The sequence below is a fragment of the Choloepus didactylus genome, chromosome 1 (genome assembly GCF_015220235.1).
Source record: "Choloepus didactylus isolate mChoDid1 chromosome 1, mChoDid1.pri, whole genome shotgun sequence".
NCBI classification, from domain to species: Eukaryota; Metazoa; Chordata; class Mammalia; order Pilosa; family Megalonychidae; genus Choloepus; species Choloepus didactylus.
Window position 1 is genome coordinate 98,240,947 of NC_051307.1, and position 17,213 is coordinate 98,258,159.

Below are 17,213 nucleotides of genomic sequence, written 5' to 3' on the forward strand. Positions count from 1 at the left end.
AAATATAAGAGCCAGGACCATTAAACTCCTAGAAGAAAATGTAGGGAAGCATCTGAAAGATCTTGTGGTAGGCAATGATTTCTTAGACTTTACACCCAAAGCACAAGCAATGAAAGGAAAAATAGATAAATGGGATCTCCTCAAAAGTGAATATTTTTGTGCATCAAAAGATGTCAAAAAAGTGAGAAGGCAACCTACTCAATGGGAGAAAATATTTGGAAACCACATATCTGATATGGGTTTAATATCCAGAATATATAAAGAAATCCTACAACTCAGCAACAAAAAGATGAACAACCCAAATAAAAAATGGGCAAAGGACTTGAATAGCCATTTTCCCAAAGACTAAATATAAATGGCAAAAAGATGTTCAACATCACTAGCTATTAGGGAAATGCAAATCAAAACCAATGAGTTATCATTTCACACCTACTAGAATGACCACAATTTAAAAAAAAACAGCGGAAAACTTCAAGTGTTCAAGAGGATGTGGAGAAATAGGAACATGTATTCATTGCTGGTGGGAATGTGAAATGATGCAGCCATTGTGAAAGAGAGTGTGGTGTTTCCTCAGGAAGCTAAGTATAGAATTGCCATATGATCCAGTAATACTGCTACTAGGTATATACCCAGAAGAACTGAAAGCAGGGTAGTGAACAGATTTCACACTGATGTTCTTAGTGGCATTATTCACAATTCCCAAAAATTGGAAGCAACCCAAGTGTCCATTAACTGATGAATGGATAAACAAAATGTCATATATACATACAATGAAATATTATTCAGCTGTAAGAGGGAATGAAGTCCTGATGCATGTGACAACATGTATGAACCTTGAGGACATTATGTTGAGTAGAATAACCAAGCACAAGAGGGTAAATATTATAAGATCTCACTGTTATAAATTAATTATAATAAGCAAGCTCATATAGTTGGAATCTAGAATATAGGTAACCAGGAGATAGATTGGGGTTAGAAAATACGGAGTTTATGTTAACTTGTACATCATTTCTATTTTGGATGATGATGAAGATTTGGAAATGGATGGTGGTGATGGTAGTTACATTATTGTGAGTGTAATCAACAACACTGAACTATATAGATGATTGTGGTTAAAAGTGGAAAATTTAGGATGTGTATATTACTAGAATAAAATTAAAAGATAAAACATAAGTCTGTACAGAGAGTGAACCCTATCGTAGTTGATGGATGGTAGTTAATGGTACAAATATAAGAATTTTCTTTCATGGGTTATAACAAATATAAGATAATAATACTAGGTGGCAATAATAGAGTGGTATATGGAAAAAATACACCTAATATAAATAATGGATGATAGAGCTATTTTCATAATATTTCTGCTGTTTTAAAAAACAGTTCAATTATTAAAAAAAAGTACCATCATTAATGGTAAAAATACTCCATACCAATGTAAGGTGTTGGTGTGGGGTGATATATGGGAAACCTGTATTTATCATGGTTGTTTTGTAAACTCACAACTTCTGTTTTATATATATATTTATATTTATATACACATAAACACACATATATATAAAATATACACACATATATATGAAAAAAGCCTTGTGTACATATACTCATATTTTTGCCAGTGTATCTTTGGTATCGATTTTAAGAAGTATAATTCTGGATTAAAAAATAAATGCATATAGTTTGGCTATAGAGAAATTGCCAAATTTTTTTCCAGAGATTCTGTCAGTTTGCATCCACACCAGAAATAAGTGAGAGATCCTGTTTTTTTCCAGTCTTTCCAACAGAATATGCTGGCAAACCTTTTGATTTTTCTAATCAGATAGGTGAGAAATGTTATCTTATGTATATTTCTCAATTCTTTTTCTGTTTTTGAATGTAAGAATAGTTCAAATAAATTTTTTTCCTGGACTATTTGAGAATAAGTTGCTGATGCATGGCTCCATGACCCTCACACTTTCAGTGAGATCATACAATATTTGGTGCATATTTCTTGTAAACAAAGGCATTGTCCTGTAGAAACGATAGCACAATCTTCAAAATCAGGAAGTTATCACTGACACATTATTATCAACTAATGCTCAGCCCCAATTCAAATTTTGCCAGTTGTTCCAATAATGTTCTCTGTAGGTGAAGGATCCAATCCAAGATCACACGATGCCTTTGCCTACGAAGTCTCTTTAATCTTCAATCTCTCCTTGATTTTCATGACCTTGACTCTTAACTGTTATTTTGTGAAACGTCCCTCAGTTTAGATTTGTCTGATGTTTCCTCATAGTTAAGTTCAGGTTATGCATTTTTGGCTGGAATATCACAGACGTGATATTGTGTTCTTAGTGCATCCTCTCAGGTGGTGCATATTTTCAATTTATCCTCTCAGGTGATGCATGTTTTCAATTTATCCTATTACTGGAGATGTCAACTTGGATTAAGATACTGTCTTCCTGGTTTCTCTGTCAATTTACTCTTTTTCCGTTTGTAATTAATAATTATTTTGTTGATAAATACTTTGAAGCTGTATAAATAAACCATTCTCATCAAATTTTCATCTACTAGTTTTAGTGTCCATTGATGTTTCTTGGCAAAATCAGTTTTACTCTGATAGTTGCCAAGTAGTGATTTTCTAATTCCATATTTCCTTCTACATTAATTACTTGACAGTTTACTGTAAGGAAAAGCTTTTTATTTTCTTCCTGTTAATTTATTCATTTATGCATATCATCATGGAGTCATGGATTCCTATTTTATTCAATGATTATAGTTCATTACTATTGTTTACATTGATGCTGATACTGTTCCAATTTGGGCAGCAGGAGCCCTTTAAACTGGTTTCTATACCTTTTTGGCATGTCCCCATCATTCATTGAGCATTTGACATTTGAGCACTTCTTTACTTTTTGTCACAAGAGGTTCTAGCTTAGCTTTTTTTTTTTTTTTTTTTTTTGCCCTAGCCTTGTATTTAGTCATTTCTTTAAGAAACCCTGATTTTTTTTGGGGGGTGGCGTGGGTAATGGAATTTAGAAAGCAAGATTTGGGCACTGGATTTACTCTTTGTTATTGGGTTTTCACTGCTCTCAGGCTTTCTCAGTAGACAGAACTAGGGAACATCTGTATAAACATGCAAGCAAACAAATTAAATATGTATATATTAATATATAAATACATATTTACATCTATATTATTCCCCCCACAATCTTTCTCTCTCCTTCTCTCTCTCTCTCTCTCAAACCATGAGTTTACTGATACCTCCAATTCTAATCTAGTACCACAGATTCTTTTGTTATATCTCTTTCTATATTTGTAACTTCTTTTCTTCAGCAAGATTTCTGGCTCACATTAGTCTCAACATATATATACTTCTTGTGTCAGTCTTGCCTGGATGAAATCATTGCCTGCCCCAATCCATTCTCATCCTGCTTGGGATTTGGCACCCTATACTGGGTCACTACTGTAGACCTTCATGGATACCCTTGTTACCTAGTTCAGACTCCAACATCTCACACCAAGCCACTGTCATCATGGGAGCCCTTCTCACTCTGCTTGGATTCTGACACCCTGCACTAGGCCATTTAAACACCCTTCCATCCTCTCTAGCTTCAATGCCCTTCAGCACTGTCCCACTCCCCACCCTACCCTGCCCCTTGCATGGATGCCTACCTTCCTTAGCTTCAAATATCTTTGGTATTAGGCTTTTAATTTCAAATTCTAATTGTTCATTGATGGTATATAGGAAAGCAATTGAGTTTCATATATTAATCTTGTATCTTAAAAATTTGCTATAATTGCATATAAATTCCAGGATTTTTTTGTCAGTTCTTTGATTTTCCACATTGACAATCATATCATCTGCAAATCAGTTTTCTTTCTTCTTTTCTGTTCTGAATGCATTTTATTTCCTTTTCTTGTCTTATTGCCATGGCTAGGACTTCCATTATGATGTTGAATAGGAGTAGTGAGAAGGAACATCCTCTTTTTGTTCTTGATATCAGGAGGAAAGCATGTAGTTTCTCACTACTAAGTATGATGCTGGCTGCAGGCTTTTTGTAGATCTTCTTTATCAAGTTGAAGAAATTCCCCTGTATTCTGAGTTTGCTGAGTTTTTCTCTTTAATGTGTGTTGGATTTTCAAATACTTTTTCTGCATTTATTTATATGAGCATATGATTTTTCTTCTTCAGCCTGCTGATGTGATAGATTACATCAATTGATTATCAAATGTTGAATGAGCCATCCATACCTAGAATAAATTTACTTGCTTTTATATTATTATTTTTATACATTGTTGGACTCAATTTGTTAATATTTTGTTGACGATCATTGCATCTAGTTTCATGACAGATATTAGTCTGTAACTTTCCTTTCTTGTAGTGTCTTTGCCTTGTTTTGCTATAAGGATCATGCTGGACTCATAGGATGAGTTGGAAAGTATTCCTTCTATTTTATGGAAGAGATTGTAGAGAATTGGTACCATTTCTTCTTTAAATGTTTGACACCAATGAACCCACTTGGTCTGGTGTTTTCTGTTTTGGAAGTTTCTTAATTGTTGATTCAGTAAAAGTTTTGGTAGATTGTGTCTTTTAGGGAATCTGTCCATTTCATTCAAGCTATCAGATTTGTTGGCATAGAGTTGTTCCTAATATTCCTTTATTATCTTTTTTTTTATTAGAGATGTTGTGGGTTTACAGAAATATCACACAGAAAGTATACAGTTACTACATACCACCTCCCACCCATTCACACTCACAGCTTTCCCTATTATTATTTTGTGTTAGTATGTTAACTTTTTTACAATTCATGAAACAATATTATTATTATTATAATATTAACTAAAGTCCATAGCTTACATTAGGCTTCACTCTTTGTGTTGTACAGTTCTATGTTTGTTAGTTTTTTAATTATGGTAACATATATACAACCTAAAATTGCCCATTTTACCCACTTTTGAAAATGCAATTCAGTGGTGTATATTACATTCACAATGTTGTATCACCACTACTGTCCATTACCAAAACTTTTCCTCCACCTCAAACAGAAACTCTGTACCAGTTAAGCATTAAATCCCCATTCCTCACCTCCACCCTGGCCCCTGGTAACCTGTGTTCCAATTTCTGAGTCTATGAATTTTGTATATTCTAATTATTTCATATCAGTGACATCATACAATATTTGTTCTTTTGTTCCTGGCTTATTTAACTCAAAATGATGTCTACAAGTTTCATCCACATTGTAACATGTACAGAACTTCTTTCCTTTTTACAGTCAAAATATTCCATTGTATGTATACACTACATTTTGTTTATCCATTCATTTGTTGATAGATACTTGGGTGCTTCCACCTTTTGGCAATTGTGAATAATGCCACTATGAACAACAATGTGCAAATATCTGTTTGAGTCCTTGCTTTCAGTTCTTTTGGGTATATATCTAGAAGTGGATTTCTGGGTCATATGGTAATCTATACTTAATTTTATGAGGAACTGCCAAGTGGTTTTCCACAGTAGTTGCATCATTTTACATCTCCACAAACAATTAATGACTGTTCGTATTTCTCTACATCCTATCCAACACTTGTAATTTTCCATTCTTTTTTGAATAGTGGCCATTCTAGTGGATATGATATGGTATCTCATTGTGGTTTTGATTTGGATTTCCCTAATGGCTAATGATGTTAAGCATCTTTTCATATGTTTTTGGCCATTTTATATATTCTTTGGAGAAATGTCCGTTCTTTTGCTCATTTCTTAATTGATATGTTTATATTTTTGTTGTTGAGTTGTAGGATTTCTCTATTCTGGATATTAAGCTCTTATCAGATATATGATCTCCAAATATTTTTCTCCCATTCTTTAGGATGTATTTTTACTTTCATGGTAAAGTCCTTTGATCTACAAAAGTTTTTAGTTTTTATGAAGTCCCATTTATCAATTTTTTCTTTTGTTGCTTGCACTTTTAGTGTAAAGTCTAAGAAACCATTTTCTAACATAAGGTCCTGAAGAGATTTCCCTATGTTTTCTTCTAGGAGTTTTATAGTTTTGGTTTTTATATTTAGGTCTTTTGTCCATTTTGAGTTATTTTTGTATATGGTGTGAGGTAGGGGTCCACCTTCATTCTTTTGCATATGGATTTCCAGTTTTTTCCAGCACCATTTCTTGAAGAGATTATTGTTTCTTCATTGAGTGAACTTGGACTCCTTGTACAAAGTCAGTTGGCCATAGATGTGAGGGTGTATTATTTCTGAACTCTCAGTTTGATTCCATTGGTCTACATGTTTGCCCTTGTGCCAGTACCATGCTGTCTTGATTACTGTAGCTTTGTCATTACTATCCTTTTAAAGTCCATGAAATCAATGGTGGTGGCCCCTCTTTCATTTCTGTTGTAGTAATTTGTGTCTTCCCTCTCTTGTTCTTGTTTATCCTAGCTACAGATATCAATTTTATTGTTCTTTCAAAAAACCAACTTTCAGTTTCATTGTTTTTTCCTATTAATTTTCTGTTTTCAATTTCATTAATTTCTTCTCCAATTTTTATTACCTCTTTACTTATGTTTACTGTGGATTTAATTTGCTCTTCTTTTTTATTTCCCTAAAGTAGATCAAAGTTTAGATTAGTTGATTATAGATCTTTCTTAGATCCTCTTTCTTGTCTAATGCATTCAGTGCTCTAAATTTCCCACTAAGCACTGATTTTGCTGCATCTAACAAATTTTCATAAATTGCATTTTCATTCTCATTTAGTTCAAAATATTTTAAAAATTCCTCTTGAGACTTCTTCTCTGACCTATGTGTTATTTAGAAGTGTTGCTTAATCTCCAAAATTTTGGAATTTCCCAACTGTCTTTCCATTGTTGATTTCCAGGTTAGTGCCAGTGTGGTCTAAGAGCATGCTTTGTGTGATATATAATCTTTTACATTTGTTAGGGTGTGTTTTATGGCCCAAGATGTGGCCTATTTTGTAAATGCTTCTTGTGTGCTTGAGAATAATGTGTATTCTGTTGTTGGATGAAGTAGTCTATAAATATCAATAAATATCAAATATATTCAATTGATTGATGGTGTGGTTCAGTTCAATTCTATACTTACTTTTTTTCTGTACATTGTATCTGTGAATTACTGATAAATAAGTGCTGAGTTGCCACTGTAATAGTGGATTTATCTATTTCTCTTTGCAGTGCTGTCTTTTTTTTGCCTCACATATTTTGATGCTCTGTTTTATTTATATTTGGGTTTATTTTGTTTTCTTGAAGAATTATCCCTGTTACATTATTTAATGCCCCTTTTTATCCCTGATAATTTTTCTTTCTTGGAAATCTACTTTATCTGAAATTAACACAATGACTACAGCTTTCTTTTGATTAGTTTTAGCATGGTATATCATTTTCTGCTCCCTTTTAATCTCTCTGAGTCTTTATATTTAAAGGGGATTTTTGTGTAGACTACATATAGTTCAGTCTTGAGTTTTTAAATCCACTCTGGGAGTCTCTTTTAATTTGTATAAGTAGATCATTCACATTTAAAGAAATTATTTATATAGTTAGATTAATACCTATCACATTTGTAACTGTTTAACTGTTTTCTATTTGTTACCTTTATTTCTTATTTCTTGTTTTTTGTTTTGTTTTTATTCTACTCTTTTCTTGCCTTCCCTGGTTTTAATTTAGCATTTTATATTATTCCATTTTCTCTCCTCTCAACATGTCAATTACACTTCTTTTGAAATTTTTTAGTGGTTGTACTAGAATTGTCAGTATACATTTACAACTAATCTATGTCCTTTTTCAAATAATACTATACCCTTTCATGAATAGTACAGGTACCCTTAAAACCAATATTCCCAATTCTTCCCTCTCCTCCCTTATTACATTGTTATCATTAATTCCACTTATCTATTAGCTATATTCACCCAAGATATTGTTATGATTAGTTTAAAGTAATGGTTATCTGTTAGATCAATTAAGAATAAGAAAAACAAAATATTTTATCTTCATTTATTCTTTCTCTGATGCTTTTCCTTTCTTTACATAGATACTAGGTTCTGACCTATACACTTTTACTTCTCTCTTCTTCCTTTTAATATTTCTTGCAAGGCAAGTCAACTGGTAAAAATTCCCTCAATTTTTGTTTGTCTGAAGGGTAATTCACTGATTACAGAGTTTAAAGTTGGTGACTTTTTCTTTCAACCCTTTAAATATTTCACTTCCACTTTCTCTTCTTGCTTTCATGGTTTCTGAAGAGAAGTCTGATAGTTTATCATTCCTATGATAATTATTATCATTGTTCCTCTGTAGGTAAGGTGTTTTTCCTCTGGCTTCTTTCAAGATTTTCTCCTTTCTTTTATCTTCTGCTGCCTGCATATTATATGCCTAAGTGTAAGGTTTTTTGGTATTTATCCTGCTTGGTGTTCTTTAAGCTTCCCGGATCTGTGGTTTGGTGCCAGTCATTAGTTTTGGAAAATCCTCTGCCACTATTACTTCAAACATTTCTTTTTTTTCCTTTTCTCTTTCTTCTCCTCCTGCTATCCCCATTACACAAATGTTATAGTCTTTTTTGTCATTTTCCCACAGTTGTTAGGTATTCTGTTCCATTTTTTTCAGTTCTTCTTCTCTTTGCTTTTCAGTTTGGGAAGTTTCTGTTGCCTTATCTTCAAGCCAACTGATTCTTTCCTTGGCTGTGCCCATTCTACTAATAGGCCCATCACAGGCGTTCTTCATGTCACTCACCATGTTTTTTTTATTTCTAACATTTCCTTTTGATTCTTTCTTATGGTTTCCATCTATCTGTTTACCTTACCATCAATTTATTATCCATCTATTTGTTTACCTTACCATCTTATCCATTATTGAATGTTGTCCTTTTTTTCCATTAGAACACTTAGCATATTAATCATGGTTATTTTAAATTCATGGTCTGATAATTTCCAAATCTCTGCCATATCTGAGTCTGACTTGATGTTTACTTTATCTCTTCAGTCATTGTTTTTTGCCTTTGAACACACTGTGTAATCTTTGTTGAAAGCTGTACATGATATATTGGGTAAAAGGAGCTGAGATAAATAGGCCATTGGTGTGAGGTCTTATGTCTATCTTTCCAGGAGTTAAGTTGTATTTACTGTTTTCTGTAGGTGTCAGAGGATAAAATTTTCCCTGGCTTCATTGTTTTGGTCTCCTCTGTTGTCTCTGGGTTTCCCTAGAGGCTCCTTCTTAAATAGGGTCTGAACCTTGCAGTTTTTTCAATTGTAACCCCCTATTATGATCCCAGAGCCCTACTGATGAAGTGACAAGATGTAGGGAGAGAGGAATTGTTATATAATCCTATGATTAGGTCTCAGCCTCTTAGTGAGTCTATGCCCCTGTGCTGTGACATTCACAAGTACTTCTCAGTTTTCCCCCTCTCTTCAGTGAGACACAAAGACTAGAGGAGATTTAGAGTTCAGTGTTTCCTCTTTCCCACATTGGTAGGCTCTGGTAAAACCCGCATTGGTTATGCCTGATAAAATAATTTCCCCTTATGCCAGGACTTTGTTAAGGAGAACAGAATGCTCATACTGATTACTTTCCTCCACTTCCTGCCAGAAGCACAAAGGGATTTTTCTCCAATCCTCATATTAAGAACATTCTGGGATGTCTAGAGGTAAAACTCAAAAGTGTGAGTGTTTCCCTAGTGCTGGGCCCCCAGGAGTTGTTTTCTCTCAGGCTAGGCCACGTGCAGTCACCAGCAATTAGTCAATTACTGTTTAAGTATTCCTGTCAGTTGCTGGATCCTTCTGTGATTTCTGCTCCAAGTAAGTTTTGACTCTTTGTATCTGCCTGTCTTTATAGTTTTAGGGGTGGCAATTTGCCCTGTGACCTCAATTCTCAGATGGATCTAAGAAAACTTTTGATTTTCAGTGTGTTCAGCTTTTAATTTTTGTGAGGATGGGAGTGACAGCTTCCAAGCTTTTAACATGTTGGACCAGAAACCAGAAGTCCCAGAATAGTTTTGGGACTGAATAAGGAAGAAAAGAAGGGAGAAAAGAGGAAAGGAAAGAATCTGCATTTCTCTTATCATGAATAGACTGAGCACCTTTTTAAATAATTAGCAAGCCACTTGCATTTTTCTGTGTGAACTGTTAATATCGTGAGCAAATTTGCTATACATTTATTTAATTTCTTTTTTAGAAACTCTGTTAGACATTTTAATCTATTGTCTGTAATTTTTTTCAAATATGCCTTTATGAATTTGTCATTTGTTTTCTCTATGCTTATTTTTTTGCCACACACAAGGTTTTTGTTTTTATGTAAATGAATTTATCACTCTTTTTCTTATTGATGATGGACTTTGAATCAATGTTGAGTAATGTCATCCTTTGTTTTAATGACTTGTTTGCTTTTTCATTGATTTCTAATTCGGATAAATATTGTACTGTATTTTTGTGGGAAAACATTTGACTCAACTTGTGTCTCATTTTCAGCTGGAGTCCAAGAGCTGGAATCACAATTCCTGGTACCTGGAGATCTATTGATTTTGACAGGGAACAAAGTGCAAATGCCATGTGATGCCATTCTGATTGATGGCAGCTGTGTGGTAGATGAAGGCATGCTGACAGGTATAGTTCTATCTATCTGAATGACTTAAAGCCTCTCCCTGCTCTTTTAGTCCTACTTACCACAGTCTCAGTTCCTCCTTTACCTGAAAGACAGATGCTCACTGCAAAGTGTGTTACTGCTGTGAGCATTAGCAGAAGACATGTAGGAACTGGGCTTTGGCAGTCAGAACAAGACCTTCCTATTCCTACAAACTTCAGTGAACAATCCTGCTTTTGATGGATCTAAGAATTTGAATTAAAGCTACTTTTTATGGGTTAAATTTGATGCAAGCTTAACTTTTTGATTGTTTGGTATTTCTCTCTTGAATAAAGTGTTACTACAGTCCATTCATTTTATCTTAAAAGATTGTAGAGATTATTAGATTATTCAGAATTGCCTGTGACTTTTATGTTTAGCATTTTTATATAAAGTATGTCTTCAGATAAATTTGGAGGTTTGAAAACTATTAATGACATCATGAAACCCATTTGATCAAGTCCAAGTTCTTCCTAACCTGGCTTGAAAATGTAAAGCTGCTTGAGAAGTCCATGATGTAGCATTTAGCAAATCTACTACTTTCAAAATATATGTTGAGTATTTTGGATTAACCCTATTTCATTTTTAAATAGAATAATGGATCTGGGAGGGATATAGAGATCACCTCATTTGACAGATATGGAAATTGAGGTCCAGAGAAGGGAACTCACTTGTTCAAGATCATGGTGTTTCAGTTTCTAATTCACATAATGTAAATGACGAGATGTGTCAAAATTTTTGTGAATTAAAGACGGATCAAAAAGTCTTTTACAGAAATGGAAAGGGACCCTGGGAATGAACACTGAAGTACTATGGTTCCCACTAAAATCCAAATCCATTTTTCCTGGAAAGATCTAAGAAATATGAAATAGAGACAATGACACACTTTTTCCTCTTACTTGAACTCATGAAAAACTGCAGGTTACCTTACCTCGGGAATCCATAAATTCATACAAACCCCTCATGCTGGGACTTTTGGAATTGCCACGTACTGTTTTCCAAGTGGAAGTAGCCTTAGTCCATTGGAATATATCTCTGACTTTATACTGCCCACTCTGCAAAGACCACTGGAAGGCTTTCCAAGCTTTGTTCCTCTGAACAGGCAAAAATTACCTTTACCACTTTATTTACCATCATTTATTAGCATGTCAACCCACTGAAATCTGCCCCTCCCACTCCCCTTGCAAAAGTCATCAGTGTCTCAATTTTCAAACCCAGTAGTTTCTTTAAATTTTTCCTGTTGATCTCCCTGCTGCATTTGACTACTCTGACCACCTCTTCCTTCTTCAAACTTTCTTCTCCCTAACTTTCCAAGGTAATTCTCTCTTTCCAAGTTCTTCTACTATTGATTACACTCATTTACTTTCCTCTGCTGCTCCCCTTCATTCAGCTCCTTAATTGGTAGCATTGCTCAGGGATAGGTCCTTGTTCTTTCCTCTTCTCACCCCACACTTGACCTCTAAGTCATCCTGTCTCTTCCCGTGGCTTTAGTTTATCACCTATAAGCTCATGAGATCTGACAAAATCTCTCTAGTCAAGGCCTCTCCTCTGAGCTCCAGCCCCAAATAATGCCCAGTTACCTGTAAGGCATCTTGATATGGCCATTCCAAAAGGCCACTCCAAGTCGCTTTGGCCAAAGGCAATTTTTTCTCTCCTCCTACAATCCCCATGTTGATGAATAACATCACCCTTTATTCATTCTCCCAAGTCAGAGACCAGTAAGCCATTTAAAATTCCTCTGTTCCTATAACCTGCCAATAACAAAATCTCCCCAAGTTTTGTAGCTTCTTGGTTCTTTATTTCTTGCCTCCAGCACTTCCTTTCTATTCCCACAGCCTGCTGCCCTGATTCAGGTCTCATCCTGCCCAGTTGGGACTACTGAGATAGTTTCTTAACTGGCCATGCATCCTCCAACCTCACCAGACTTCCTTTCAATCTCTGTACTGCAAACAAATACAAGATTATTCCCCAGATTAAAACAAGTATCTCCTCCAACTCCTTCTGCCACCAGTGCCTATTGAAAGATGTTTAAATGCTTAAATATGTAAATTTGGGGCACTCCTTGCTTTGCCTCCTGCATAGTTTTCATGACTCCTTTATTCCCCTCTCCACTAACTTTAGTCTGCACAGCTTACTGTTCCCTAAATGGTTATTTCCAGTCCATTTTTATTCATCCGTTTTATCATATGGCATTTATAATATGGCATTATACTTATGGTTTACATGTTGTCTCCCCTTCTGAGCTGTAAACCTTTTAAAAACTAGGACAATTTAGGACACCTAAATTGTCCCTGCCACACAGTAGGCCCACAACAAATGTTTGTTGTGTAATGAGTGAGGGCATGCATGATTTAAATGAGTGAAGACATCCCACCTCACTAAATGGGATGCTTATTTTCTGCAGGAGAAAGTATTCCAGTAACTAAAATGCCATTACCCAAGATGGATAGCTCTGTGCCCTGGAAAATACAGAGTGAAGCGGATTGCAAACGGCATGTTCTCTTCTGTGGAACAGAGGTTATCCAGGCCAAGGCAGCTAGCTCCGGGGCCGTGAAAGCAGTGGTACTGCAGACTGGTTAGCATCTCCTCCTTTGTGCTCTTGTTTTTAATGAAATAGTTCTGTTGAGTTTGTGTAGTGCCTTAAAATTATTAGGTAAGGAGCAGTCTTTGATAGCAAACCAAATGCCAGTTGAACTATGGCATATGCCTTTCAGTAATAGTCATAATACTGATGACTAATTACTATTTATGAGCTTTACAGTTTCCACATGGTTTCCACATATAAAACCAGCTGAGCAAAGATGCCTATTGCCCCCACTTTGAACATTAATAGGCTGAGGCCCACACAATTCAAGTGAACTTTTAAAAATCATTTAGCCAGTAATTGTCAGAGTTGGACCTAGTACTCAGGTATTCTCACTTCAAATCCCAAGTTCTTTCTAGGCAGGTCTAGAACTGAAAACTTAACTGAGAAGAATTAGAAAAGTGACTCCATCAGTACTTGTTGGGCCAGTTGATTCAAATTCAATATATATTTTTTCTTATGTGCTCGTGAGTCATTTCCTTAAAATAAAGTTATGTTTGAAAAATCTGTGCTCTGCACGTGATATGGTGTTTTCCTGTCTCTGGGTTGCAATCAGATTGGAAACAGAGGGAAGGAAGACAGAGGGTAATAAGCTCTGAGAGAGGTAAGATATTTGCATTCGAGCACTTGTGTGTTTTCCTAATTATCCTTCAAATGTCTTTGAGTTTAAACATTGTTGAAATATCTCTAGAGAAAAACAAAGGCAGTGTTGAGGTTTAGCAGAGCACTCGTAGCAGGATTTGTCATCCTGAGAGTGTGGTTTGTGTGTTTGCTGCTCAGGATTCAACACTGCGAAAGGGGACCTCGTGAGATCCATTCTCTACCCCAAGCCGATGAATTTTAAGCTCTACAGGGATGCCATCAGGTTCCTCCTGTGCCTTGTGGGGACAGCAACCATTGGGATGATCTACACTCTGTGTGTCTATGTGCACAGTAGGGTAAGCTGCCTTTGTTGTTTTAATACATGCATACATACACTCATATACACACACACACACACACACACACACACACACACACTCTACATGTTGACCTTAAACTGGGGCCTGGTTTACAAACCTGGGAAACAAAGCCAAATACTGAAATCTGCTTATATACTCCCAGTTCACCAAAATAAGTACAAAATTCCAAAAAACAATCATATCCAGAGGGATAAGACAATCTATGTATTGATTTTTCAACATGCCTCTATTCTTGCACACTTTTCTTCAAACTTCTACTTATGCTATTTTGTCATTTTCGTCCTGAGAATATATTTATTTAAGTAATGTAGGATTTTATAGCTGTTGAGTGAGGAATTTTAAATAAAACCTGATACCCAGTGTTGTTGGCAAGGTCATGGCAAAACTGGTACTTTGTTCACTGCTGGTGACGGTATGAATTGTTATACATCTGTTCTTGCACTTTGGCAAATACATGTTGAGAGCCATAAGCATGTTCATACCCTTTGGCCCACTGATACCATTTCTAGGAATTTAATCTAATGAAATAAACAAAAACCATATGCACAAAGATGTTCATTATCAATTTGTCTGTACTAGCCAAAGAATGGCTTTATCTTCCAGGAACCACTGGTGGAGGTGGTGAAGAAAGCCCTGGATGTCATCACAATTGCAGTTCCTCCTGCTCTCCCTGCTGCTCTGACCACAGGAATTATCTATGCCCAGAGGAGGCTGAAGAAGAAAGGCATCTTCTGCATTAGTCCCCAGAGGATCAATGTGTGTGGACAATTAAACCTTGTCTGCTTTGACAAGGTATGTGTGCTTTATCCTTGTTCTCATCATGATTTTTATCATCATTGTCATCGTGAATGAGTGTTTTATGTGGCAGGACACAAAGGACGTGGGTTCCTGGCTACATTTTGTCTCTGGTTGGGTGCATGGTCTGGGAAAGATATGTCTCTAGAGCTCTCAGATTCAGGGGTTTAAAGGAGGCAGAGTAGGTACTGAATCAGGGAATCTTTTGGAGGCTTTCTAACTTTGATATTCTATGAAAATCAGTTAATTAAAAATGGTATCCTGTACTTCAGCAGTCAAAATCCTCATATAAAAAATAAAATTTAAACCCCTTACTATGGTCACTGCTGTATCCCTGATCCTGAGAATATTGCCTGGCATATAGTTGGTGCTCAATAAATATTTGTTGAATTGATGAATGAGTAAAAACAAAGAGAAGAGTTTATTTAATTATGTCTTACTATGATACTTGGTTACAATAAAGCTCCATTCAAACCCTTACTATATTTTCCCTTCTGCAGTATACTGATTAAAATTGCCCTTGATTATAAGCCAGTTACTCCCAACCAGCCCCTTGTTGTATCTGCGTTTTGGTCCACTCTTTTAGTCTGTTCACACAAATGCTTGAGTGAAGGTGGGAATTCTGAGAGGGTAAGATAGAAGTGGAGGGCATTGCAGGCAGGTGAAAATGGGTAAAGACATGGAGGCAGGAAAGAAATGGTGTGTGTGGCTTTGACTATGGCAGGACGTTAGAATGGGAGACAGTGCTGTGGACCTTGAATGTCTGGCTAAGGAATTTGAACTCACTCCTTAGACAATGGGAAACCATTGAAGGTTTTTGATGGCAGAGAAGTAATGGGATCAGAGCTGTATTTTATTATTACTGGGGTACCAGAGAGATATACCAAGGACAGAAGGTTAACATGGCTCTTGCCACCATTTCAATATTGTTTTATGATCAAACAAGCATCAGAAGGAAAGACAACCTATTTATGGGATCAGATCATTCTTGGACTTGGGAAAAAAAAAAAAACAGGGTGGAGATCATTGTGATATAAATTTGAATAAATAATAAGTAAAATTATGAGTAATTATCTGTATTATTAGCTCGTTATATGCCAGACATTAAATTAAGCAAAGTCTTTGCATCATCCCTTTTAATTTTCACAGCAACCCTGTACAGTCATGACCATGTTACATACTAATGTTTAGGGAGATTATTAATTCACCCAAGTGACACAGCTGGTATTCGAAACCAGTCATGCTCTTGACCTGAGCTCTTAAACATTATACTATACTGAAATACATGCCCTTAAACATGTTTTTACAAAACAGAGGACAAATGACAAGCTACTTCTTTAGACTCTTTCCAAAAGTGGACTTCTACTACTCATTTCCGATGGCATACTTCTAACTTCTGTTTAAAGAACTGGGACTTACCCATTTTAAAGCTCTTCAAGATTTACAAAAGACTTTCCTGTGCAGTCCCTCTTCCATTAGACCCTCAAAACCACCCTACAAAGTGTGCAAGGCAAATATCATTTTCTTCTTTTTGCCACAGAAGACAACTAAGTTTCAAAAAGAGTAAGTGCCAGCTTGCCATACAACTGCTCTGAGCTCGTCTGAGCTTCGGCTCAGGGGCCCAGCTAGCTACATGATGGTGTTCCTCCCTGAAGCATGACCTTGATAACATGTTTGTGACATACACTTTCCTGTTCAGATGTACTTTTTTTTTTTTTGTCTTCACAATGAAGCGGCTGGATCTTCAGAGTAAACTGATAGTTTGTTTCTGTTTAGACAGGCACCTTGACAAGGGATGGCTTGGATCTCTGGGGAGTTGTGCCCTGCGGTAGGAATGGGTGAGTACCTTGGACTAAACGCATTGCAGTCTACCTTTTTCCAGAACTCTGCATTTTCTCTTGAAAACTCCTAATGAGACATTTGGATTTTGGCTTTGATGAGCAGCTTGTTTAATTTCTCCTCTTGAATACTTCAAAGTCCCACCAAGATATAAATATTTCCCCCCACCCCATCCCCATGCCCCTGCCACTCACAAACCCAAGAGATGAAGGGGAGGTTTTGACACTGCATTCAAATCATTGCTAAAATGTAATTTGCTTCCTGCATATTAGTGAGGGACCTGAAGTTGGTCTAGTATAAATAATTCGCACAACACTGGGATGCTCTCCTTTAAGGAGGTAACATTCCTTGTACAAAGTGAAGCCTTTTCATGTGCTAGGAGGGAGGAGGACCCTTCAATGATTTGTGCAAAATGAGTTTCAGGAAGAGAAACAACTGTGCTGTGTT

At 35.9% G+C, this 17,213-nt stretch overlaps 1 protein-coding gene across 3 annotated transcripts in view; it reads left to right on the plus strand.

The window, feature by feature from the left end:
* The window catches only part of ATP13A4 (ATPase 13A4), a 212,941-nt gene that overhangs the window by 151,839 nt on the left and 43,889 nt on the right, over positions 1-17,213 (plus strand). For all 3 annotated transcript variants that reach the window (XM_037838137.1, XM_037838118.1, XM_037838129.1), the window contains exons 9-13: positions 10,436-10,570; positions 12,991-13,161; positions 13,951-14,108; positions 14,736-14,924; positions 16,704-16,765. In XM_037838137.1, the coding sequence (XP_037694065.1) occupies positions 10,436-10,570; positions 12,991-13,161; positions 13,951-14,108; positions 14,736-14,924; positions 16,704-16,765 (715 nt within the window). The remainder of the gene's footprint in view (positions 1-10,435; positions 10,571-12,990; positions 13,162-13,950; positions 14,109-14,735; positions 14,925-16,703; positions 16,766-17,213) is intronic.